Here is a 26,659-nt window from a genome sequence, read left to right as displayed (position 1 = left end):
AAGCAATATGGAGCACAACAGTACAGTATTTGCACAAACCTAAATGAAAAGTTCCTTACTGCATTCTGTATGATGAAATAATAGTTGTCTATTGTATCGTAAACAGGGATTTTTCATTTGGTTTTCACTAATGTCGGTCCCAATCAGATTCATTTTGATCACAGTTCCAAAAATGATTATCTGACTAAAGTAGTCAATATAGCCAATAAGTGAAACATTTTATATGCAGCTCTTTGGCTCTCTTTATTTAAAGTGTAATACAAATCTCAAACAATATATTTCATTTTAATTACACAAGTCGAGAAAAAAACAACAAATAACTTAATCTCAATTTTTCAAAGTGGCACAAATCTGAGATGTTTTATTCACCTTACCAAATTGGCCCTGAGAACCAAGTCATGTGTTAATGTTAACAGCTGTTGTATGAAACAAAATAGGATTTTAAAGTCTGCAATTCCTGAAAAGTGACAGAAAGTGTGCCATGGAGCAACAACATACAGCTCAAACGACCACCAAACATGAGGACCATTTAAAAAAAAAAAAAAAAAAAAAAAAAAAACAGAACAGAACACCCTCAGTCAAATAGAAAAGCTAGCAGATCATCAGAATCCTAGGCGGGGGAAATGGGAGGGTCGCCTCTTGACATACCATGTGAATCTACTACAACTCATAAATTCCACCTAGTGCCTCAAAGGTTTGATATAACAAAGTGACTGGTCAGAGCTTTGCGAGAGAAGCTCCAATTGATGAACTTGGCAGCAAAATTTCAGACAGCATTTGTTTACAAGACGTGCACTAAACACCCACACAAATGTTCATCCGAATTTACCACATATTAGTGTGGGTAGGAAAAGGAATGGAACCTTCTGAGCACTAAAATATAACAATGCACCCCCCCGCCCCCACCACCCCGGTTTCTGCTGGAAATGGGGAGCATAATGCCTAACACTTTTGTTAACGAAATAAGGTAGCAGCATATAAAAAATCATTTCAGATAATCAAAAGGACTCATTTCTCTGGTACAAAGAAAGAAGACTTTCAGAAGTCCTTTAGTGTGCTTTGAACTTTTATATCGTATTATCAGAGGTCCCATAGTGTTGATTAGGGATGGGGGACGGTTTCTCTCTCCTTGGCAGTCGGGGAAGCGAAGGTAAATTTTGGAACAGCACACTTCTGCCCCCTGAGGAAAACATTCGCCACATTAGGTCCTCAACATTTTTCCATAGTTGCCTTTAGGCGCTTGCATTCACGCAAACATATTTTAGCCATTGAATCTAACAATTTACTTTCAAATGTGATGTTGTGCTTAAACCTAATCCACACCATCTAACAAACTCTGATGAGAAGACAATCTAGAGCTGTGCGATCTGTCCAAAAACAGAACACTATTCTTTCATCTAGTCCAATCTTGATTTCTTTCGCGTTTTCTTTTTATACCTTCTACAATGAATCTGACACTGTATATTCATTTTGTATTTTAGTGCACAATATGTGTAATTTTCTTTTTTATGTGTGTTTAGCTTTACAGTTAACCCCACCTGGAGTTAAGACACTAGAAAACAAATATTGGACCCTTTTTGAGGAACAGTTCAAAATCTGCCCAATTAGTCAATTTGCATCTATATATACATATAGTTGATTATACATGACACAGCAATCCAAACTATCTAAATTATCTGATCCAATGGGCAAATCAGAGTAATATTACAGATATTGAGACTGACTGTAATGTATTGTACCAAATGAAAAGAAACAGAACCGTGCGAAGCAGGAGAAGTTTACAAATCCTCATTAGATTCTTGCTGCAGAGAAACAAATATAGGAGTGAAAGCACCCTAGGTCGTCCACCAACAACACCCTTTGATGGTTAATCTACATACCTGTTCTTGGGTTAGTCTGCCCCATGCGGTTTTGGCTCACTGGGACGCCATGGTAGAGTGATGCCAGGTTGTTGGGGGTACAGGCATGCAAGAGGTTCATCATGTTCCAGTCAGCGACCATACCTACTCCAATGGCCATGGATGTGCCCTTTCTTGGAGCCAAGGTGTTCACAGCTGGATGCAACCCTTGTGACGTAGTTTTTACACCATCCCTTTGATGATGCAGCCTATTAGGTTCATTGCTAGTTGATGGTGCTCTAAAACCAACATCGACACCAACTGCAGGAAGAGTTTGCTTTAACCTTTTGCTGGATGGCTCACCAATCCCGGGCAGGTTCCCAAACTGGCTGGAGAGGAAGAGGTGGGCAGCATCAGATTTCCACATGGCGGCGCTTCTTTCGGGGAAACTCTTTTCAGCAGCTGCCACTGTGGTGAAGGTAGTTGTCGGTCGCTCATTCTGGTACAAGCCTAACTGGCTAGAATTTCTTACCTGCTCAGTTAATCGAGCAGACTCTTTGATAGGCTTTGACTCCTCTTTGTCTGTTACATGTTTTCTCTCATGGGGACCAACGTAAATAGGTGCATGGATCAGCTTTGGAGCATGGGAGAGGTTGGTAGTTTTCATTTCTTTGGGTTTTGCAGGTTGCGGAGGAGGGGACTTAGTTCGGCGAGGGTGACGCCTGTCAATCATAGTAAGCGGGATGACGTCTTTTCCTTGGAGCGCAGGTGGGCAGCCTGTGAGGCGTTTCTGCTTGCCGTAAGTAATCTTTCTTGCACCATTGCACTCATCTTTGTGAGACAGCCTTTTGTGCATAATAAGAACCTCTGGGTAGATGGTTTTATATGTGCAAAACGAACACACAGATGAAATTAATGCATTTTTGGGTTGTGTGCTGGCAGGGACTGAGAGAGACATTTTTAAGGACAGATTTAATGGGGCCTCGCAGTTCTCATTTTTTATCTCCTCCTTTTCCACCGTCAGATTAACAGCTACAGGGCACTTTATGCTAACATTCTTAGTTGGCTCGAAAGCTTGATTAGGAATTTCTACTTTCTTATGTTCTTCTTCATCCTGCACGGTCGCTTTTTCTAGCTCACCATCAGTGGTTGGCAACTTATCCTGTGTTTCTTCCTTGGGCACCGCAAGCCAAAGTTTGGATCTTTTCACTGCTGAATTTCCATTCCTGTCACTCAGGGAGGGCACCGGAGTCACAGGTTTGGTCGGGACATACACGTAAGGTTTATCCTTGTGACGCCGTTCCAGGTGATATTTCAGGGATGTCCTCTGGGCGGCAGCGTAGTCACAATATACACACTCGTAGGGTTTCTCACCTAAAATACAGGAAGGTTCACAAGAATGAAGGAAAATTTCATTAACGTTGATGTATACAGTAAAAATTATCAAGGCATGTGATTCAGAATGAAACACACTAAGTCAACACATAAAGACACACACACACACACAAAAAACTGCTTGTGTATGATGTCACATGTGATGTCACTTTGGTAAATCTCGTGTGCATGTAAAGTTGCTTTTAACCATATTCATGTGATTTAAAAAAAAAAAAAAAAAAAACTACGATCAGAGAATCTGAAAATAAAACTGACATAACACAAAAAGTAGTAGCCATAGGTGAGAATTTACAACGTAATTCACTTCATAAACGGAGCTGTGTTAGCAAATCATATGGGTTGATGCACTTAAGTCAGAAAATGCAAGCAGCTGCGTACTTTTTGGGCTGTGCATATTCTCCCTCTACTTAAGTGCTGCTTTTACGTGCTTTCATGAATGTAAACACGTGGGTGAAGCAACCCTTGAATGAGGGCATTTCTATTAAAATCTCTCTGAAATAAAATTCTACCACACCTGGCTCATCTACGCTGACTGACTGCCCGACAGATTTGTAATGTCTCCCGACTACACCTAAACAATGGCCAAAAATCCACATATTATATCGTATTTATTAGCAAGCAGTTAGCGCAATGAAGGTCACAGGAGATTTATGCACCATATACAGTATATTCTGAGCTACATGCACACACTTTCTTTTATATATTTATATTATATATTTCATGCATTCAGCCACATTCATAGTTTTGCATATGAATGGAGGGGTGAGGTACGTCATCAGTATTCAGTAGCGTAATTCATCTTTTACAAATGAATGTTTATGACATTCACACATAACCGGAAAACTTCATCATTCAGGAATTGCAGGAATCTTCAGACTTCAATGAGTCACATCTACTTGTAGTAGGCCGCTTCGTGCACTTACAGTTTCACACGAAGTGAGTGCATCAGAAGTCTAAATAGGAGGAATGTGGAACTTTAAAAGAATGCAACTCAGGCGCGTAAAAAAGACTTTGCTTAAGTACAAACGGGAGAATAATGATAATAATGATCATGAAAAATTTAAAAAGTGACATGTTTGAAGTTTTTGCGTGAGATTACTTCCCTCTCTAGTTTCGCTTTCGTATTCTCATCTCAATATAAATTATCCCCCAAAAAATGTGTTATATCTAACTCATTAAGTTTTTGATTTATATATTTTACATGTACTTGATTTTGATTTGAAAATATTTCTTCCAAAATTAAACATCTAATAATGGTTACACTCTGGACCTGAAACCAATTATTTTCGATAAAAAACATTTTGAAAAATAATATTTAAAATTTCCAATTGATCATTTATGGAACTTTTTGTGCTTAACCACATAGGTTTCACTATAAGAATTCAAGCAGCTGAATGTACCTGTATGAGTTCTCAGGTGCACTGTGAGGTAATAGCTGGAGCGAAAAGATTTTCCACAGTAGCTGCAGTCTTTGGAACGGTCTTTAGATGAATAGAAGCCATCCTCACCTTAAACAAGACAGAACAAGGAACGTGAAGGGGCGGGTAGTATTCAGATGTGCATATAAAAAGATTAAACTTGGCAAATATTGATCAGTTCCTGCCTCCTAATTGTATAAAGAGCAGGAAACTAAAAACATAACATGGCAGTGATATTTTTTTTTCTGCTCATAAATAATGTCAGATAAGGTGAAACTGGTAGGCGATGTATTGGCTCATAAATTATTGTGATATTATTTCCAGTTTTTTTTTTTTAACCTATTCAACCACGAAAAAAGTGACAATACATCCTAATAAATTATCTATTGAAATGCAATAAATTGTTATTCTAAAATAAACTACATTAAAATTTATGAATATTAAAAAAACACACACACACATGACAGGAGTCCTTTTAAAGCTAGTAACAGTGTATCACAAAAGTGAGTACACCCCTCGCATTTATGCAGATATTTAACTATATCTTTTCATAGGATAACACTGACAAAATGACACTTTGACACAATGAAAAGTAGTCTGTGTGCAGCTTATATAATAGTTAATTTATTTTCCCCTCAAAATAACTCAAAATATAGCCATTAATATCAAAACCCCTGGCAACAAAAGCTAGTACACCCCTTAGTAAATATATACACCCCTAAATGTCCAAACTGAGTACTGCTTGTCATTTTCCCTCCAAAATGTCATGTGACTCATTAAGGGAGTGCTGTCAGCATTGCTGCAGAGATTGAAAAGGTGGCGGGTCAGCCAATTAGTGCTCAGACCATACGCCACACTCTACATCAAATCGGTGTGCATGGCTGTCAACCCAGGAGGAAGCCTCTTTTGAAGACGGTACACAAGAAAGCCCGCAAAACGTTTGCTGAAGACATGTCAACAAAGCACATGGATTACTGGAACCATGTCCTATGGTCTGATGTCTGCCAATTAGAGCCCCATTACAAGTGTTAATTTGATCCAAAATGACTGTCATCTTGTCCTGCAAACTGCGCATGCAACAAATTTGAAGCCAAATTATCATCATTCATTACCGTACATCATATTACCATTGCCAATCAGATTTTTCATAATGGGTGTCATTTTAAATTTATTCTTAGTGTAGAATCTGAAGTATATGCAATTGCCTCCAGAAATCTGAACATGACATGCTTTTATTTTGAAATGTTCACCAGAAGTACGTTTGCTAAGCCACTAACCGTAAGCTTTACACTCAGTAAAAAGCCAAACAAAATGCACTTCTCTTTCGTAATGCATGTTGTATCAGTAATAGATTTTTTTTCTTTTGTTCGCATCGGTTGCAAATTCTTTAACCCAGTTAGTTTTCATGTTTGATTTTTCACCTTTTAATCGCAATTTTGCGTAGTGGAGAAGCCTATCAATGTTTTATAGCAGACTAAAGATGTTAGTAAATTGTCTTTTTTCCATTAGCCTCAATGCTGCAATGCTAACATTTTACAATGTTTAATATAGAAGTGTTTCCTTATTTTGTATGTCCGAACTATAATTCCACGGCATGTTGATGGCCAATAAACATCTGTGAAAGCTACTGGAGTCCCATATGTAATCAACACGCACGTGCACGCATCACACGCACGCACATATGTACAGTGTGGCAAATAGGTATTTAGTCAATCACTAATTGTGCAGGTTCTCCCACTTGAAAATATTAGAGAGGCCTGTAATTGTCAACATGGGTAAACCTCAACCATGAGAGACAGAATGTGGGAAAAGAAAAAAACAGGAAATCACATTGATTGATTTTTAAAGAATTTATTTGCAAATCATGGTGGAAAATAAGTATTTGGTCAATACCAAAAGTTCATCTCAATACTTTGTTTTGTTTTGTGTTGTTATTTGTTTGTTTGTAATACTTTGTTATGTACCCTTTGTTGGCAATAACGGAGGCCAAACACTTTCTGTAACTCCTCACAAGCTTTTCACACACTGTTGCTGGTATTTTGGCCCATTCCTCCATGCAGATCTCCTCTTCCACATCCTCCTCAGTGATGTTTTGGGGCTGTCGTTGGGCAACACGGACTTTCAACTCCCTCCACAGAGTTTCTATGGGGTTGAGATCTGGAGACTGGCTAGGCGACTCCAGGACCTTGAAATGCTTCTTACGAAGCCAGTCCTTTGTTGCCCTGGCTGTGTGTTTGGGATCATTGTCATGCTGAAAGACCCAGCCATGTTTCATCTTAAATGCCCTTGCTGATAGAAGGAGATTTTCACTCAAAATCTCTCGATATATGGCCCCATTCATTCTTTCCTTTACACAGATCAGTCGTCCTGGTCCCTTTGCAGAAAGACAACCCCAAAGTATGATGTTTCCACCCCCATGCTTTACAAGGGGTATGGTGTTCTTCGGATGCAATTCAGTATTCTTTCTCCTCCAAACACTAGAACCTGTGTTTCTACCAAAAAGTTCTATTTTGGTTTCATCTGACCATAACACATTCTCCCAGTCCTTTTCTGGATCATCCAAATGCTCTCTAGCGAACCGCAGACGGGCCTGGACGTGTACTTTCTTCAGCAAACGGACACGTCTAGCAGTGCAGGATTTGAGTCCCTGGCAGCACATTGTGACAGTAGCCTTTGTTACTGTGGTCCCAGCTCTCTGTAGGTCATTCACTAGGTCCCCCCGTGTGGTTCTGGGAGTTTTTCTCACCGTTTTTGTTATCATTTTGACGCCACGGGGTGAGACCTTGCATGGAGCCCCAGATCGAGGGAGCTTATCAGTGGTCTTGTATGTCTTCCATTTCCTAATAATTGCTCCCACAGTTGATTTCTTTACACCAAGCGTTTTACCTATAGACCATACCCACGTGACGTCACAACTCCGCTCTCCTGAATGGTACCGCCCAATTGTCCGTCAAAACATAGTGTTAACCTGTTACGGCTACGTACATTCCTCCTATTTACGGCGTGCTTTTCTGCTCCTTAACATTAATAATCAAAATGGTGAAGGCGTGTGTGGCTGTTGGTTGCACTAACAGAGAAGATGGAAGGAGAGACTTGAAGTTTTACCGTATTCCGAGGGATCCAAAGAGGAGAGCGAAATGGACGGCTGCAATTCGACGTGAAAACTGGGCACCAAAAAAATCACCACAGACTATGTAGTAGTCATTTTATATCCGGTAAGATGCATTTAAGATATACTTAGAGGGGTTTGGGCTGACAAATAACCACAATTAAGATCATTGCTAGGCTAATCGCCGACAACATACACGTATGTATGTAGGGAGAGTGCTATCGCTAAACCATATAAACATTAAAAGCCTTAACTCCATTGACAAACGACATGAAATACATTAGACTTGACAGTGGATGTTAGCAATAACAAAAGATTTTGAATTGAAAATTTCGTAACTCACCTTTCCAAGCACAAGATAGATTCCTGCCGAATTTTCGTGGACGAGGACCTGTTTCACCCAACCAGCAACGAAGTATTTATAAGCCTCCAAGCTCTTGAAGTTTTTCAAATTTTCGTGAGAATAGGCTGATTTTGTGTGGACAAGATAATTGTAAATATCAGCGTAGCAGATGTCAGGCAGACAGGGCGAAGACAGTGGGTCGAAAAACATCGATTTGGGCATCAAATATGGATCTTGCGACTGTATAGAACGAAGCTTTTCCACATAACGCCTTTTATGCAACACATCCAGTGAGTTTACGGCATCAGAAAGCACCGGGTCTTCCATGAAATGCATTTTAAATTCCTCGATCAATTGAAACCAATGCTAATACAGAGACAAAATGACGGACAAGTGGGCGGAACCATACAGCGAGCACGTGGTTTTGTGACGTCGGTGGGTAGGGTCTATTGCAGATTCAGTCTTCCCAGCCTGGTGCAGGTCTACAATTTTGTCTCTGGTGTCCTTCCACATTTCTTTGGTCTTGGCCATAGTGGAGTTTGGAGTGTGACTGACTGAGATTGTGGATAGGTGTCTTTTATACCGATAAAGAGTTAAAACAGGTGCCATTAAAACAGGTAACGAGTGGAGCCTCGTTAGACCTCGTGAGAAGAAGTTAGACTTCTTTGACAGCCAGAAAACTTGCTTGTTTGTAGGTGACCAAATACTTATTATGCACTCTAATTTGGAAATAAATTCTTTAAAAATTAATCAATGCGATTTTCTGTTTTTTTTTTCCACATTCTGTATCTCATAGTTGAGGTCTACCCATGTTGACAATTACAAGCCTCTCTAATCTTTTCAAGTAGGAGAACTTGCACAATTGGTGGTTGACTAAATACTTATTTGCCCCACTGTATACACGCACGCGGCGTTAAAGAGCATACGACACCAGAAAAAAAGTCTTAAATGGCATTATTATGTGAATTAGAATCATATTTTGAGACGATTCGACCATATACAACAATTTAGCAAAGCGCAGATGACGAGAAATTAGTCTTTTAATCTGCCGGTTAGCCACGCCTACAATTATAGGGCTTTAGCGTCCCCAACAGGTGGATGACGTCAGCGGTAGACTAGGCTCATCGGTTTTACTATTCAGCCCATTGAGGGGGAATTGTTCAGAACGAGGAAAACGAGACGAAGAGAGCTGCAAAATGTCATTGTTTCAGTCTCTCTACTCCCAATATTTTTACAGGATATTCTTTTTATCCAAGTATTTTCCCCAATAGCTAGATAAATGGCTTGAGAAGGACCAGTCAGCCCGTCGAGGGGGAACTATTCACAATGTGGAAAACGCGACGAAGAGAGCGGCAAAATGTCATTGTTTCTGTCTCTTTACTTCAATATTTTTACAGGATATTCTTTTTATCCAAGTATTTTCCCCCAATAGCTATATAAATGGCTTGAGAAGGACCAGTCAGCCCGTCGAGGGGGAACTATTCACAATGAGGAAAACGCGACGAAGAGAGCGGCAAAATGTCATTGTTTCTGTCTCTTTACTTCAATATTTTTACAGGATATTCTTTTTACCCAAGTACTTTCCCCAATTGCTAAATAAATGGCATGGTCATGACAAATAACTTGTGCTAAATGGAATATAAAATAATAAAAATCCATTTATTCAAGACGACATGGCAAAATTACTCCATAATGGTCAAAACAGTCGACTTTACCTTTACTGTCACACCTGCCGAACGATATTTTATGACACCTAAATCGGACATATGTCATTTCCCTTCCCCGGCTTCGGAGAATGTAAACAGACCAGAAGGAGTGACAGTTAGCCGACATGCTAACCCGAACCGAGGGATGTTTCAAAGTCTTCGAAGTGGAAAATCACACATAACTAGCCTGGATTATTTGACATGACGACCCGGTTGTCGAGTTTCTTTGCGGATCGGCAAACCGCCCGGCGGAGAGCAATTTACAGTTCGTTCCCTGGAGGAGGGTGGCTGGAATTGTTGTGTAGCTAACGTGCTAACAGCTAACTGCTAATGAGCGTGAGGATAGCTTTTTACATGCCTATCAATGATCAAACGTAAGTAGTCCTTTATTTAAAGGAATTTTATAGTGTTTACTTTGTAATCACTGTATTCGTATTTGACATAATACAAAACAAGATGTTTACTCACTTCCTTGTAAGTCCAATGGTCCCACAGTAAATATCCACGGTGAATGGGAACCTTTTGAAACTCCAAAAAGGCGCATACGCCTCTCCCGCATACAGAATGATTTTTCTGCAGCCGTTTGGCTGGCGTGATGCAAAAAATAAAAGTATTAATCCGCAAAATCAGCTGAATCCTTCGTCCTCATACACAACAGTACACTGTAGCGTGAAGAAGACGTCTTCTACCGTACACGTCACAGCGCCCTCCTCCTCAATGCGAGACCGAAGCCGGAAGTCACTCATTTTCCTGGCGCGGGATTCAAAAAACTAAATAAATATAGCGATCGCTTCCACACACATCCAAGCGGTCCATATCATTCAGGAGCATAAAATACCGCGTGTATTATGAAATAAACATGCTTTTTCGTGTCACAAGCACTTTAAATCGCAGTCAGGAAAATTATCGCCCTCGTTTTCTTTACCGTGCGATAACTTGACTTATTGCATATCGCGACAGGCTTAGGTGAAACTTTGGAATGATCGTGTTCCAATCGGCTGACAAGTCATGTCTAGTGTGTGGAGTTTTCACAGTGATTGCTAGAAATTCCTGGAACTGCCAAAATTTACTTGATCACAAAGAGACAGGGTAACCGATGAATACATACCTGTGTCGAAGCCTTCTTCAGCCTCATCTTCGATGCGGTATGCTGAACCTGATCTGGACAACATTCCCTCAGTTGAGGGAGTGGGGCTCTCCTCTCTGCCTCCCTCACGCTTGTGTACTCTGGAGTGAAGCACTAACTGGTGGTAAGTCTTAAAGGTACGCTGGCATTCCCCGCATGTGGTGGGCCTGTCAATCTCTTTGCTTTTTTGCATCAGGGATCTTCTCTGTGGAAGTCGTGAGTTGTTTTGTAGGATTGTTGGCACAGCCTGCCGCTGGGATCTTAGCTCTCTGCTGAAAACCTCTTTGATATTTTTATCTCCTTGACAATCAGACCAGGTAGATGCAGAGCTCAATGGCTCTTTATCAGAGATGCAGTCTTCATTGTCTGTGCTGGCTTCCGGGCCCATTTCTTTCGTAGAAACGGGACCAACTGCAATCTTGCCCCTTGTGGCCAATTGCCAGGCCTGAAATGTGTTATAAGGATCCAGTTGAGGAATCCATTTGGATGTTCTTTCAGGTTGCAAGGATTTGCCTGCGGGATAAGGCCTAAGTTTGAGAAGGTGAAAAAAACTTTGTTGGGTCAAAGATTTAGTAGCAGTTTCCTTTGACTCAGAGTAGTCTTCTTTGGTAGGCCCCAACTCTCGATTATGTACTTTACTATGTTCTACCAAGCTGTCGTGGTCTGGGAAGAAAAAACCACAAACCATGCACATTTTATAGGCAGTGATTACAGGCTCTGAAACAGTCTCTTGAACAACACCATTGACTGTGATGGGGACCTCCTGGTCTTGCATGGCCTTGCTCTTGGCTCCTGACTTTCCATGCATCTTCATGTGGTTTTTCAGGAACCAGGGCTCTCTGAACCGCCGCCCACACACATTGCAACCATAGGTGAAGTAGTCCTTGTGTTTCCTCAGGTGGGTCTCCAGTTCTCCTGCGTCTTGCGACACCAGGCCGCAGACGATACATGTGTGGGCATCCCCTTTATCGAGCGCATAGCTGCTCGATTTGGGCCGGGATCTCTGCCCCGGGATCCTAAATTCTGCTTCAATTTTGAGCACGGTAGGCTCAAAAAATGTAGTGGGATGCTGTGTTAGAACGTGGTGCCCCACCTCATCCTGGTGCTTGAATGTCTTGTCGCAAAACATACAAGATGGCAACTCATTTGCTCCGCACTTTGCCTCAGTCTTTGAGGGACAGGTAGCGTGAGGTGTCATGCTCGAGCCAGAACCCGGAATACTGGCACTGTTGCTAATCAAATTCTCTTGGGTGAGTCCCTCCGGGCTCTCCACAAACGGCAGCAGAGACTGAGTTGGCATCGTTGTGTGGCGCAACAGTCCAGTGAAGATTACTGAGAGCCTGTGAGCAAATAGAACAAGATCTGCTCAGGCTTTAGTCAGAGATTACATAAAACATTGATCAGATATCCGTGTCATAAGGAAAATGTCTGTCCATTATAGTGAAAAACGTTTTTAACAACAAACTGAAAACGCCATTGCTTCCAATTTGGGACAACTCTTGTGATACAATTCTTACACATTAACATGCCAATTGTATTATGTTATAAGTATATTGCAGCAACTCCTACAATCAGCTATCGTTGGCTAGTTGACCTTCCTGACAAAAAAATAAAAAAACAGGATAAACATTTAATATTGTAATGAGTTGTATATTCAACAAAAAAATATCAATGCTAATCTATAAAATATCTGTCTAATAATGTTAATGATTTGGGCAAAAAGAAAAGTTACTACATGGATTTCAAAATCACTGAATCATTTTGTTTCATTCTAAATGAACAGTTTAGTCCTTGAATTTAACTGGCAACCACAAACACTGATCCAAATCAAAGTTAAACCTTATCCGCTATATCCTATTTTAAAAGCGCTCCATTGGCTCCCAGTTGCTTTTAGAATTTTGAAATCTTGGTCTTGACATTAAGAGCCCTTTAAAGTTCATGTACAGGCCCCTGAATACATAACTGGCCTGATCCAGCCACACTCTCCGCTTGCAGTCTGAGGTCAGAACCTACTGATGGCCCCTCAAATCCATTACAAGACCCGACAAGACTCCTAGTGGTGGCACCCGTCTCTGGAGTGAGCTCCCTCCGTCTCTACGTTCCCTGCACTCTGGAGAGTCTTTTAAAAAGCAACTAAAAACATTTCTTTACCAACAGACATTCTGAAGCTAACAGACCTACAGTGTTTTACTAATGTTTTTTTATATTTTATAATTCACAGTAATTTAGTATTTTGTTGTGTGAAGCGCTTTGTGACTTTTATCTGCAAAAAGTGCATTTAAATACCCTACTTATGGTACATAAAACAGTGCCATTCACATACACAAGTTCAAATTTAAAATTTTATTCCCTGAAAATAAAAAAAGATGACATCATCCTTATAAAGCATCAGTGCCATACTGACCACATAGTACGGCATTTTCCAGAATATACCTTTTATGGCCCACCACACGAATTAGTGAACGGACCATTTCTTGGTTGGTTTTTAAGTACAGTATATCCATGCCAACACAGAGAAACTAGTTTATAGTATAAGTGACTATGAAATAATCTTTTGTGATATTGTTGTTTAGATTTCTCGTATCATGGTAGCGTGTGGCAAGACCGAGCGTATTTTACATGTACTTCGATTGTGTTTTACGTTTAGAGGAGTATTTAAGCGAGATGGATTATCTGCCAGGTCGATTATCGGTGCTGAGATTTGGAAATTTGACGTATATCGGGATCAGCCTTTTTTTTTTTATTCGGCCGGCCGATATGAAAAAAATCTATTTAAAACTGGGTTGTTACGGCTCACATGGAGCCGCGCCTCTCTCTGCTGCATGCAGTCTCCTGCACCCAATCTTCTGTTTAGTTAAATAGTAAATAAAGATACACAATAATATCGGTTACCGATAATTATCGGCCGATAATGGCAATTATGACGTCACACAGATAATACAGATTAAAAAAAATCAACCGATAATGCAATCCGATAATTATATACTTGATTTAGCCTCCAAATATGCGCAACCAAGCAGTTTTCTCCACTTCTCCACCGCCGCCTGCTCAACCCCTCCCCTCTCTGAAGCCTCTGTGGGAGGAGGAGTTGAGGAGTACGGCGTCATAGAGGAGGCGGTGTTACACATCAGTGTTGAGGCGCTCTCACTAGCGTGCGTTGCATTTCCCGTGTATGAAATGAAATAAACGACGCTCTCGCCATCTACAAAACAGTTCCACGAGGCGTAAAGAAAGCATCCTCATTGAACACCACTAGCACGAACCCAGCAGCCATTTAAAACTGCATCACAATGATTTTCGGAACGAATACGAGGCTGCAGCTAGCGCGAATGCTAAAGCTATTGTAAACACAAATAAACTATAAAGGAAGCTACGGGGCTTGTGACGATACAGAGACGCTGCGGTCCTCCCAGAGTCGGGTTGTTTGGGAATGCAACCCCAAGCGGGTGGTAAACTCCCATCCATGGCTAAACACCTCACGAGACCGATAGTCGACAAGTAGTCTTCCGACGGAGCCCGCCGCCTTGCCCTCGGCGGGCAGAGCAGAGCCATGCACCGAATATGCCGCAGCGAGCCGGCCGGGCGGGAGGATATCCGGTACGAACTTAGCTGCCGCCGCCACTCCGATTAAAGACAGAGGCCTGGCGCAGGTGCTAATTTGGCAGCCGGGGGGACTGAAGGGCACAGGCGGGAGGAAATTCCCGAAATGACCCGATAGCCAAACCCCTGGATGAAAAAATAATGCAGTTTATACGACCACAATTCTTCTTGAAAGACATGCCGATCACATCAGTTTTACCACGGACATTTACACAAGTGAATAGTGATGTCAAGAAAGCATGTTTATCATGACGGCACAGTGGTTAGTTGATAATTTTAACATGCACCAAACCACACAAAGAAGTCATCCAGTCAGTAATGCATTCAGTACGCTTTAAATTTATGACGTCTTAATCAGATCATTCTTCTTAAATCTAGTCAAATAATTTTCCCCAGCTTGTTTGAGTGTTGAAGACTAGTTAACAGATGAATGTGCCAGATTATTCCACTTACTTGAACTAAATATTGCCATTTGTTCTTATTAAGCCCAAACATCTAAAAAATGTCATGTTTCACCTAAATCAAGAAAAAAATGCTTTCAAATAATGTTTTGAACCATACATATTCTTGAATAAAGAACATTTCTGACAAGTTTTTTTTTTTTAGGATTATGTATAATAATTTATTGCTTAAAATAAGGCTGTTAAGCTTATTTTCAGCTGGCTATTTTTCTTCAAGAAATCTAAGTGAAATATACTTGAAGTGCTGGCAGTTGATTTCACTTATTTCCAATAGATTTACACTAAAAACAAGGGAATTTAACTAGTTTTAAGGAGTTGTGTTTTTGCTGTGTAGTAATGCTATACGTTAGGAATGGCTTACTTTTAAAGCCATTTTTGTGCAACTTATGTATTTACTCTAAGTAATTGTTGCCAAAAGTTTACCATTACACAATGTCAGACAATCTATCTTTATTTAGATGTTGGAATTTACTACTTGTTCACATTTGATGTTGGAAAAAACGCAATAATATTTTTGCACAGTAATATTTTATCTTGTGTATACTTTAAAATTTTACATAAATCTTTTAATAAAATTATCGGCTTGACATTATCGGTTGGAACGAGGAGGAAATTATCGGTTATCGGTATCGGCTGAAAAATGCATTATCGTGCATCACTAATAGTAAATGGAGTTACACATGTATTGCACCTTTTCATCTCTCCATGGCCCTCAAAGCGCTTCACACTATATGCTCATCTACCTACTAGTGATGCAGCACAAGGAGCAATGTGGGGTTTAGTATCTTGCTCAAGGAGACTAAGACAAGTTGAGCAGGGCTTTCCTTTCTGTGGAGAAAAAATCAGAGAGCTATTTATTTAACCTTTTATTCAACTTTCAACAACAAGAGATGTTTCCGAGTTTAGGAAATCCAGGCAGTTTTTGAGCTATTATTGTCTATTTGTATAATTCAATAAACATGCTTTAGACATATCAATAAAGTTCATTGTTTGTATTATTCTATTTTTACGCCAATTTTTACACTTTTATTGCAAATAAATATCGGCTCCAAAAATCAGTTATTGGCCCTCCAACTACTAATAATCGGTACCCATTAACCAATATCGGTCAATCTCTAGTATTTAACGAGGTAGAGGCTTAACTCTAGCTATGTGGTCGATTATACGGCCTGTTGGGGGCCTGGTAAATGTTTTTTTTGCATTTGTGTAATTCCTACCTAAAAGGACCATGAAAAATGATAGAAATAGCTTCAATCGATCAGGAGATTAAAACCAGTGTTTTGTCAGTTTAACATACCTGTATGATTTCCACACATCAATCACTACCAAACAATATTGGTTACGATGTTCAACTGCTCATAACTAAAGAACGAAAAAAAGAGGAAACAGGCTTTTTTTTTAATGATGATACATGGTCATCTAAACTTTTAAATTTGGTGTTCAAATAGCCATAGAACACAGCATTCTGTGGTATGGTACAGTGATGTTTGGTAGTGAATGAGTTAACTGTTGCTCCAGTTATACACAGAATTGACATAAATATTCCCTCAATCTACACATTTGTATCAAATGCAGTCTAGTGTATGCCACACAAGGTTAGTGTACAACTACGTTCATAATTTAACGAGTATTTTAAGAACTTTTACAAAGCGCTTTGAGCAACATTTAATGTGTGGAAAAGCGCTTTATTTGCATATGAGTTTGCTACTCTGACAAAGTATGTTAATCTTACAGAACCCCAGATGCTCCGAAGATTCCTGTAGATACTGAAAGGGTTTGTTTGGCTCACTTTAGTCTTTGTAAATTCCAGTGACTATTTATTTAGAGACTTTCAGCACAACGACGGCAAAATAAATCTTCACAAAAGAAATTGGCCCAATTTTCCTTGTAACAAATTAATTGTAGGACTTATAATTACAGTATATCGATTTTGTCCTGTCGTCAATACATATTTTAAAATTGGAGATGCTTTTAAAATTGGAGATGCTAACCGTTTGTGGCGTCTCCAGTCCCTGCCATTATGTTTGCCGCAAATATATTTCAACAAAGATCCTCCTATTGCAGTCACTTCTTTTTGGTCTTCCTGAAATGAACATTGTACCACTACATCTACACAACTCAAATGTTGACAAAGACTCGGAAAAAATCGTGTTACTATGCTCTTTGAAGCCTCAACTCATATCTGCTTCAGTATTTACTTTAAATTGTTTGAGTTTTACATGAAAGGCCAAAAGTTTGGAGACACCTCATTTGTGTGTTTTCTTTATTGCATGACTAGTGACAATTGTAGATTCTCACTGAAGGTTTTAAAACTATGAATACATGTGTAATTATGTACTTAGGAAAAAAATGAAAATAATTTTAAAAAATAATGTTTTTAGCACCCTTTGCTCCGATTACTCTTTTGCACACTCTTGGCGTTCTCTCAATGAGCTTTAAAAGGCATCACCTGAAATGGTTTTCATTTCACAGGTATGACTTATCAGGGTTAATTAGTGAAATTTCTTGCTTTATCAATGGAGTTGGCACCATCATTTGCTGCATTGAATGAGGTTGTGTCCAAGCCGAAATGGGTCTACACTTGAATATTTTGTGTTACAATGGTACATATTTCTAAAAAACAAACATTTGTTAAACAGTTTAAACCTTGTGAATGCTTGAAATATCCTTCTTTAACAATAAGATACTCATCAAGCTCTTCAACATTTGGGCTTAACTAAGTAATTTCTGTAATTTGACTACGGCCTTATTTTTGGCCGACCCTACTAGAGTGATTGATGGTTTGATGAACAAACACTACGATTCTGAGGGGTGAAAGTAAGTGGAATGGATTCTTGCTTTGGCCATGAATGCTACAATTTTCTGGGAGTCAATTTTTGCTTTGTTGTAAAGCACTTTGAGGGCCTCTCAGGTTTTTTTTTTTTTTTTTTTTTAAAGGGCTATGTAAATAAATTTAATTTGATAGTATCTATACTTTTGCCAAATGCGTTTTACTTTGAAAATGCAGAATCAGATTGTTCTATTGCCCAATTTATCAAAATCGACGTGTTACTTTTGCAGATGACAACACAACCGGATTAATTGATTTATTGATAGGCAGACTGACTCTTTGGAACAAATGAAACTAAAAACATTTTTATGGAATTACTTTAAGTCTTACAATAGATGACTATACAAAGCCCTATGTAAATTTATAAAAGGAAATCAATTATTTTTGTTTTCTTGTGCAAAGCTATTAAAATACGTATTGTATATAACTGGCAGTTAACTCTTTCAGTGCCATCAATAGTGTTGATGGACGTTCAATCATTGGGTTCTTTCTTCCTTCTGCTGTGAATTTATCACTCGAAGAGGTTCAATCCATAACTGGGTCGTACGTCTTTCACCATCAATGGCAGCCATTGAATAGCAAAAAAAAAAAAAAACGTAAATTTTATGTACCTTCCACCCAGATACATTGGGATTATCAATCTCCTATAATGACTGCTGAAAATGTCTTTACACCAACTAAAGCGAACAAAGCAACGACTTTCTGCTTTAAAAGACACTCAATGCCACTTACCCAAAGTGATGGTTTTAGTGACGTCATCGACTTGTGGCAGTAGGTAAATTAGTCCATAAACGTTCAAGACTAGGGCAAACTCACATAATTCACACATTACCATTTACAGAAGTCGTTGCCGTCACGTGCTCCACACCAAACGCTCCCCCAGGATTTTGTCAAGTACGAGCAAACAATCCTTATTGTTACATGCACGTCCAAGGTGAACAAAAGTGAATAACTGCCACTTCAGCCACCGTCTCATCCAGGAAGCTTGTCTTCTTTGCTAACGTATTATTCGGTTATCGAAGCCCGAGTTTAGACTTTTGTTTAGAAACGTCCTATTACATTTCTATTATCTGCCTCTCGTGCACATGTGGAAATGTTTTCAAAATCAATTGGATCTCATTCACATTAGGAAGACAAACTCTTTTACCGTACGTGTACTTACTTCGGGCGGATCTGTGGTGCGCTCGGGATCCAAACATCGACTTAACAGTCTACAAGTTGTATTTTTTTTTTTTTTTTTAAGAAGGAAGAAACAAAACCGAACCACTCTCCTCTCCCGTTTCCGGTATAATAACATAGACTTTTGTTGGGTTTTGTTTTATCTTTGTAGTTTGTCAAGGGGTGATCAGTGATCTTTTCAAAGTTTTCTTTGACTCTTTCTGTCCTGCTCGGTTCACTCACCTTTCCGCCCCCAACAAATTGTTCCAATCATTTTTGTCAGCCGTTGGGACGAAGATGAGGCGCGTGCACGGTGACCCCCACCCCCTTCGCCACTCTTCTTCTACTAACCTCCTTCACGCGCACGCGCGTCCTCCCTCCGAAGACGAGTGATGTCACGTGGTGGCGATAAACAGCTGAGATGAAAGTAAAAAGATAACTCCCGATTTATTTTCAATGTGCAATTTACTAATTGTTTACGGAACTCGCAATATTGTTACCCGGTGCTTGTTGCCATGTCGACGTCACGATAGTCATCAGCTGTGAAAGCCATTTGATCACGTTTTTATATGCTTAAATGCACCCCGCACACCGACGCTCCGTACAGTTTAATCTGGCGTATTTTCATTCATTATAAACAAAACGATAGGGCATTAATAACTCACTTTAAGTTTTATCCACCTTATGAAGTTCTGTAACTCCTCTTCCTCTTTTGCCACCATGTGGGGGTGGGGGAGGGGCCACCTCCAACTTTTTCACAGTTACATGAGGAGTGTTTTTTTTTTCTACAGAAGCAGGTTGGTTGAGTGAGTCAGCTTCCTCCTATTTCAAGACACTGAGTTTAATAATGACCCCCCCCCCGCACCCCTCATAAATAAATACATCTTTGCCTACAACTGAGTTCATGTGTGGAAGAGTTAGGGGGAAATGGTTTAAAGTGAAGCATCCACTCTCAAAGTGAATAAAATCTGTAACAGTTCACTGACTTTTTTCCCCCAATGAGATACTTTACAGTTTACAGTAAAGAAGGAACAGTGTGTGGAGAGAAACAGCCCATCCTCCACCCATCAAAGCAGCCAGACAGCAGGCATTGATAGCAGTTTAAAAGCCACACACATACAGTACAATGATACAATCAATCAGTATATTCAGTTGGCCACACTGCTCACAGTCTGGGTGCCTAAAGTCAAAGGCAAGCATTATGTTTAAGCACGCCCAGCTGAGGAAAATTATAACAAAGAGCATTTGTGAGGCCAAAGTACATAGGTTTGACTTCTCTGCAGTCCACCTTTTGTTAGCCACTATATTTCATTTTTCAAAAGGTGAATAGTGGATTTGTATAAGCACACAACTGGTCTTGCCAGTATATATAAATAATAATGTACTATAGTATACAAAAATCTGAATGAGCAATATATTTGAATAAAGTATTTCAATAACCATGCATCAACTAAACACACAAAGTCAACAGTTGTCATAACACACAGTCATTTCTGCCATCTTTTGAACAGTGTCACTACTGAAATACACATTACAAAATGAGTATTAAATGGATTGAAGTTTGAACTTGTCTGTGCTATTTGATGAATTGCTTGATGTGTGAATTGTAAGGTTGAACTTTGTCCAGTTTCTTTTTCAAAACATAAATAGTTTTTTTTTTTTTCTTTAACCTGTCCTGCTCAGCTGCTTGACACGGAGAATGGAGATCTGAGTGTCCGATTGATCTAAACAGTTTTAATGTATCACATTGGAGTATGACATACATCCATTGTGATCATTCAACATACCTCGTTTATTGGGAGAAAGCAGCGAAGAGGAAGGGGTTTTGGGGGAACAAAAGAAAGGAGGGAGAGAGAGAGACAGAAAAAGTACAAACAACAACCAGAAATACATTAAACACGTACTCTAACTAACTAAGAATATGTTGGAGTTATCGTTTGTTAGTTGTATTTCCGGTTGACGCATTGTGAGGGGCCTGATAACCAAGGAAAGAGGTGGTGGTGGTGGTGGGGGGGGGGGGGGGGTGTCTGAGAGATAAGTGATTGGAAGGGGAGAAGTATACCTAAATCAGCCATGTGGTCTAGAACCCAGTATTTGTGTGAATCTCTTGCAAGTGTGAGTATGTTGGCATCCTATTCAATGCTGTCTCTTCACTAATCCTGACACCGAGGTTTCCTACTTGAGTGTGTCTAATTTCACCTAGTTATGCGTGAGTCCCATCTAACATGTGATGGTCCCGCAGGCGAATGGAGATGCCGCGTCGGTGCCACCCTCGGGCCCCAACCCTTTCCCAGTCAATCCGGGGGGGCGAGCCAGCGCAGCCCATCCCTCCTCCCGCAGCCCAGCAAGGGGGCCATCGCCACCCCTAGGGATCCAGGGTGGTCCCCCAGGCCACCCGCGCCCCAATCAACCGGCCTTCATGGATGGGAAGAGGGGACAACATAAATATCTTAATGCGCTAAAAGGTAAAAAAAAAATAAGTCCAAAGTTCGCATTTATTTGCTTCAGTTAATTAATATCAATTTGTTTTACTTCATATATATCTAAACCAAGTTTAAACCCCATCTTATTGAATTTTTAGACATTTACAGTACATACTGGATAATCAGGTTGTCATTTGTTGTAGTCTGGAATGCTCAAGTGAAATCATCACAGCCTATCCAGAAATATTTCTGAATTCAAAAGAACACGTCCACTCTAAAAACAAATTCAAAAGAACACGTCCACTCTAAAAACAAAGCTGTTCGCAATTGCAGATTCTCAAGGTTTATAAATGAACAAGATCCACATAAATTTCTACACACAAAACAACACTGTATAGTAGTCTTTATCCTTTCTTACACACTTTGCATGTTTGTTGTTTTACACAAAAGAATTGTTGTTTTAATTACCTCTACTGGTTAGCATTCTGTAGTGCAAAATGAAAACAAATTTACTGTTGTTTACTTTTATCAGACTGGATTGATGTTCCCTTTGATGCTGTTCAAACCAACAAAAAATAAAATTGTTTCCACCAAGAAAATAATTAAGTTAAACATGTTCATAAAGAATTAATGAATGCATAAGGCCACATGTTTTATGTCTTTACTCGTCAGGAGCAGCTGACTTCTTTGTTCTCCTCTAGTTTCATGGCCCCCAACCCCCCTTCTTTCATGATGGCTCCTGAAGAAGTGTGTGATGAGAGTGATAATATAAGGTCTCCTTCCACACTCTTGTAGCTTTCATTGTGGATTAAGGCAGTTTTTTAATTTCCCATCAATGGAAAAATTCTCAAATCTTACTTTTCTGACTTTGGAGTAAACACTTGACATATAGTTTTTGTTGATGAGCGATGACTTCCAAAAAGATTTCTAATGTTGTCACCTTGAAAATCTACAATAACGAACAACTTTGTTTTCTTTTGAATTCAGAAATATATACGGATACGCTATCATGATTTTATCTTAGCTTTCTAGTCTACAACAAATTACAACCTAACTGGAGTATACAGTATATACTGAATATGTGTAAAAATACAATCAGATGTGGTTTAAACTTGGCACAGACATGTATGTGATCCTGCATACATATAGCAAATGGAAGAAAGAGAACCAATAATCAATATTTAATTGTAAATTAAATAGTAAATAAACTCTAGATAACCGCTTTTGCCGAGGTAATAATATAAAAATATTGAGTGAATGTAATGCCACCCATATTTCCTTATAGCAGCTAAGTTGATTACAAGTTGAGTATGTTGCATTTATTTGAATGTTATCAATGTGTTTATATCAATATCGTAATTAATTATGTGATTTTATTGATGTGTTTCACATTATTTATATTCTGCATTCAGCCTTCATTACAACTGCCTTTAAAGGAAGGTAAGTGAATTTGATCAATTAAAACGACTGCATATCATTCGATCAATCTATTCATTCATTTTCAATGGCGCTTGTCCTTATTAGACTTGCAGGTTAACCTGAATTTATCCAAGATTACTTTGCCAAAAGTGTGGTGCAATATTTATTTTTTTGGAGGTACTTATAATGAGACAAATACATATAAAATATGAAATGCTGTGTTTGATTTGTCATCCTGAATGGCTACAGTCCGTAAAACACTGATTTGGACTTTTGTTTTGAATTAGGACCTGCTGTATTCTAATATTCTAATGCTTCATCATTGTCAGGCAAATTTTTAGAGTAAGCCTGAAAGGGTTAAATTGGGTTCATTCAATATAATTTTAAGGATAATTTTCGGTTTTTACACGTATTCTGCTAGTATCAGTTTCAGATGCCTTTTGTTGACACATTTAAAGAGCGTCTCCATGACAATGCCTCCCAAAATTCACACTGCAGGCGCTGATGTTTTGGACGAGGCCAGCAGAGGTTTTGAGTTACTATTTGAAACTGTTTTCTCTTTTTTTCCGTAGTTTGATCTCTACACCAGCAAGCAGCCTTTTTCGCTTGGTGCAGTGACATGACGCACATTAAAGGCGACAGGAGGCCTCCACCAAGGCCTGCCCATCCATTGAGCTTCATGTCCTGTGATGAACCTCTCTGGATGGTGGTCCATGCAGCTGATCTAATCCTTTGCATGATTAATTCCATACACACCACCGTTCCCACGAGGGCCTGCAATGCTGCACTGAAGTGTCACAGCTTGCAAACTTTGGAAAGACTTTTAGGGCCATGTAGAGGTGACCAAATAAAAAATGATAGCTGCATTTTGGAGAAGCGTCGATCTTATTGAATTGATAAAGGGAAAATCTGTTCTACAACTTAATATGTTGTTGCTCATGAACAGTAAAACACAAGGTTCAACATCTTGATGAGCTAAATGGAGATTAAAATCTCGCAGGATGATTTTTTGGGAACTGAAAGCGTACACATGCACATGGGGTGAGAAACTGTTCAGTTGCATTTTATTACATTTTGAGGCGTCTTGCTAACTTGTTCAACTAAAAACTTCCTCCCTCCCGCTTTTTCCATCATAAACCTGGGAGTGTGTTAAACTGTTCAGGCGATGTCGTCACTTTCTTTCCGTCATTGCCTCTGCAACTACACTGATGCACAACTGAAAATGATCCACCTATTATGGAGGGTAACGCAAGAGGGTTCTTCTTGATAACAAAGAAGAGGTAGGTGACAGTTATGGCTGCAAGAACCGTGACTCATCACTTGACAGAGGATGAATGAGTTGCACTCGGAGGATGCCATCCAAAATGTATTCTTCCAAAGGCTTACACAAGGCTGCTAATCACAGGAATGACATCATAAAGGCTGAGGCTTCTTTTAGTTTAGTATATAAGTATATAAAACCTCTTAGCCCCTGTGCGATCTTAATATCCTGCTTACTTCACTTGTCCTACTGCTAAAAAATGACCCACTTTTCAAAGCCCCCCCCCCAAAAAAAAGCAGTTTAATTGAATGTTAAATCTAAATGTTTTTTGTATGATGAAAAAACATATTTTTTAATTCAACCCAATTTACTCTTTATCAGTTATATTTGTGACACAAAACGACAATGACTATGAACATTAGTTTTTCTTTTGTTTTGTTTTTTAAACCATAAACCAAATGCTTTGAGCAGTGAGAGCCTTTGCAACTAATTGCCCTAGGAACATCTTTTGTTTCTCTTCTCTGACATATAGGCAAGGTTAATCTCAAGATAAACATGAATATGAGGAATCTCATCCATATTTTTCCAGTTTACTTTGTATTTCCCTCTAAATTTGTATTATCTGGGATGTTTTTTTTAAAATTTATTATTATTTTTTTTTCTCGATGGTTGGGATGATGAACAAAGTAAAGGTGGATAAAACAGGACAGGACAGCTGAATAACTTGCCGACCCTGGAATCTTCCATATGATGTAGACAGGACAGCTGAATAACTTGCCAACCCTGGAATCTTCCATATGATGTTAGGCATTGCTGTTCTGACCTGGTTATTGTCTAGATTTGATGAGGATCATGCAATTTATAGTGTTTCTGTCTGCAGACCGTGAGACGAGGGCGTAACGTGCTTTAGGGACGTGGTTGGGGTTTGGTTAGGGACAGAGGTTGGTAGTAATGTGTTACATGTACTCTGTTACATTTACTTGAGTAACTTTTTGAGAAAAATGTACTTCTGAGAGTAGTTTTACTAAGCCATATGTTTTTCTTTTACTAGAGTAGATTTGTGAAGAAAAAACGCTACTCTTCCTCCGCTACTTTGGGCAACACAACAGTCGTTACATTTTTCCTCTTCATCCTACATGTTAGATTTATTTTATATAATATTTTTATATTTTATTTTTTTGCCAGGGATGCAAAGAGTAGCTCTACCAATTTCACCAATGAGACGTCGCAACAATAATCACATGACTCCATTACACCAATTTGATGCAAATTTGCCGTTCTATGACCACGCCAGCCTTTTCAATTACGTGGCATCTTTAAAGTAAAAAAAATGAAGTATTTGACATAGATCGCTGCCCTCAATATGACTCGAAAGTGCGGATTTAAACCTCTCTCCCAGTTTGTATTTGGCACCAAATGACCACGGAAAACTGGAAATATGATCTTTTTAATTTCATAATAGTAACTATGAAGGAACTACTGTATTCACTATTCAAACTAGGAACTATTTTCTACACTAGAGAGCCTCATGGTCTTTGGACGAATAATGCTTAATTTGTCTTTTTTTCTCTCACCGGAGTTCAATGACTTTTTTTTTTCATATCTTTGGCTTAATGTGATTATGTAATGGGTTATTGTACAGTATCACAACAACAGTTTAAGATGTTTGTGCTGAGAGAAAAAAAATCCATTAATTAAAAGAAATAAACCAAAAATAAGCAGTTACTCACAATGTTACTTATTACTTGAGCTTTACTTTCACTGGATACTTTTTTCTTGTACTTGAGTATATTTTTTGGATGACCTCTTTTACTTGAGTAATATTATTTTGTAGTAACGCTACTCTTACTTGAGGGAAATTTTTAGCTACTCTACCCACCTCTTGTTAGGGACCTTGCTCAGTCATGTTACGCACCCAAGGAGCATGATATGTTTTTAAAGAGTACATTACGCCCCTAAGATCACGTTACGGCACCACCTTGCAGGCTGCCGACTGACCCTACTGTGCCATTTTGCTGTATATTGCGGACCAGGTGAGGGGGCGGACTTTTGCCAGGAACTGGCAGGAATTGGCAACCTCCAATATATTTTTGTTAGTGATTGGTTGAAAAATACCAATAAAAATTGGTAAAAATATTACATAAACCAAACAAATCCACATTGGTTAGCCGCAGGACCCCCCCCCCCCCCCCCCCCAAAAAAAAAAAAAAAAAAACCCACGGTCAGACTTTTTGATTTTGAATTTTGATTAAGCGATTGGTATAGAAAGAAATGGCCAAAAAATAAACCAAATTAAGTACAAATACAATGTCCTGGCAAGGAAAATCAACAGAGTAAACATACAGTGGTCATTTTGCAGGGGATAAGTGATCTTTCCAGTGCAAATTGTGCCAGAGCTTACTAGTCTGCAGTACTAGTCATGTTAACTAATTCACAGCCATCTGGCTGTAAACATTGAGCCCGAGATAGGTGAGCTACTTCATAAAATACATAATGCTGAGTTCATATTTTTTTCCTGGCTGTTGTCAGTGACTGAGCTAAATGATTCCAGTAATGACGGAATTTACAGCAA

The 26,659-nt window shown here is 39.2% G+C and overlaps 1 protein-coding gene and 1 long non-coding RNA gene across 5 annotated transcripts; one reads left to right on the top strand and one right to left on the bottom strand.

Moving 5' to 3' along the window:
* Window positions 1-209: 209 nt before the first annotated feature.
* Window positions 210-19,766, bottom strand: znf217 (zinc finger protein 217). 4 transcript variants are annotated; one of them, XM_057830110.1, is made up of 5 exons: window positions 19,650-19,766; window positions 10,918-12,275; window positions 4,634-4,741; window positions 1,881-3,212; window positions 210-1,180 (listed from the first exon to the last, which is right to left on the bottom strand). In XM_057830110.1, exons 2-5 carry the CDS (start codon window positions 12,233-12,235, stop codon window positions 1,068-1,070), a joined length of 2,871 nt encoding a protein of 956 aa, XP_057686093.1. In that variant the 5' UTR covers window positions 12,236-12,275; window positions 19,650-19,766; the 3' UTR covers window positions 210-1,067. The 4 variants fall into 4 exon arrangements, with proteins under 4 accessions (XP_057686093.1, XP_057686092.1, XP_057686091.1 ...); XM_057830109.1 differs by lacking the exon at window positions 19,650-19,766 and adding an exon at window positions 19,228-19,322; XM_057830108.1 differs by lacking the exon at window positions 19,650-19,766 and adding an exon at window positions 18,989-19,221.
* Window positions 19,156-23,847, top strand: LOC130912206 (uncharacterized). The gene is made up of 3 exons (XR_009062568.1): window positions 19,156-19,411; window positions 21,227-21,449; window positions 23,399-23,847. It is a non-coding gene; the product is annotated as an uncharacterized LOC130912206 (long non-coding RNA).
* The last annotated feature ends 2,812 nt before the right edge of the window (window positions 23,848-26,659 follow it).

The sequence above is a fragment of the Corythoichthys intestinalis genome, chromosome 2 (genome assembly GCF_030265065.1).
Source record: "Corythoichthys intestinalis isolate RoL2023-P3 chromosome 2, ASM3026506v1, whole genome shotgun sequence".
NCBI classification, from domain to species: domain Eukaryota; kingdom Metazoa; phylum Chordata; class Actinopteri; order Syngnathiformes; family Syngnathidae; genus Corythoichthys; species Corythoichthys intestinalis.
This window is presented reverse-complemented; position numbering and strand designations above follow the sequence as displayed.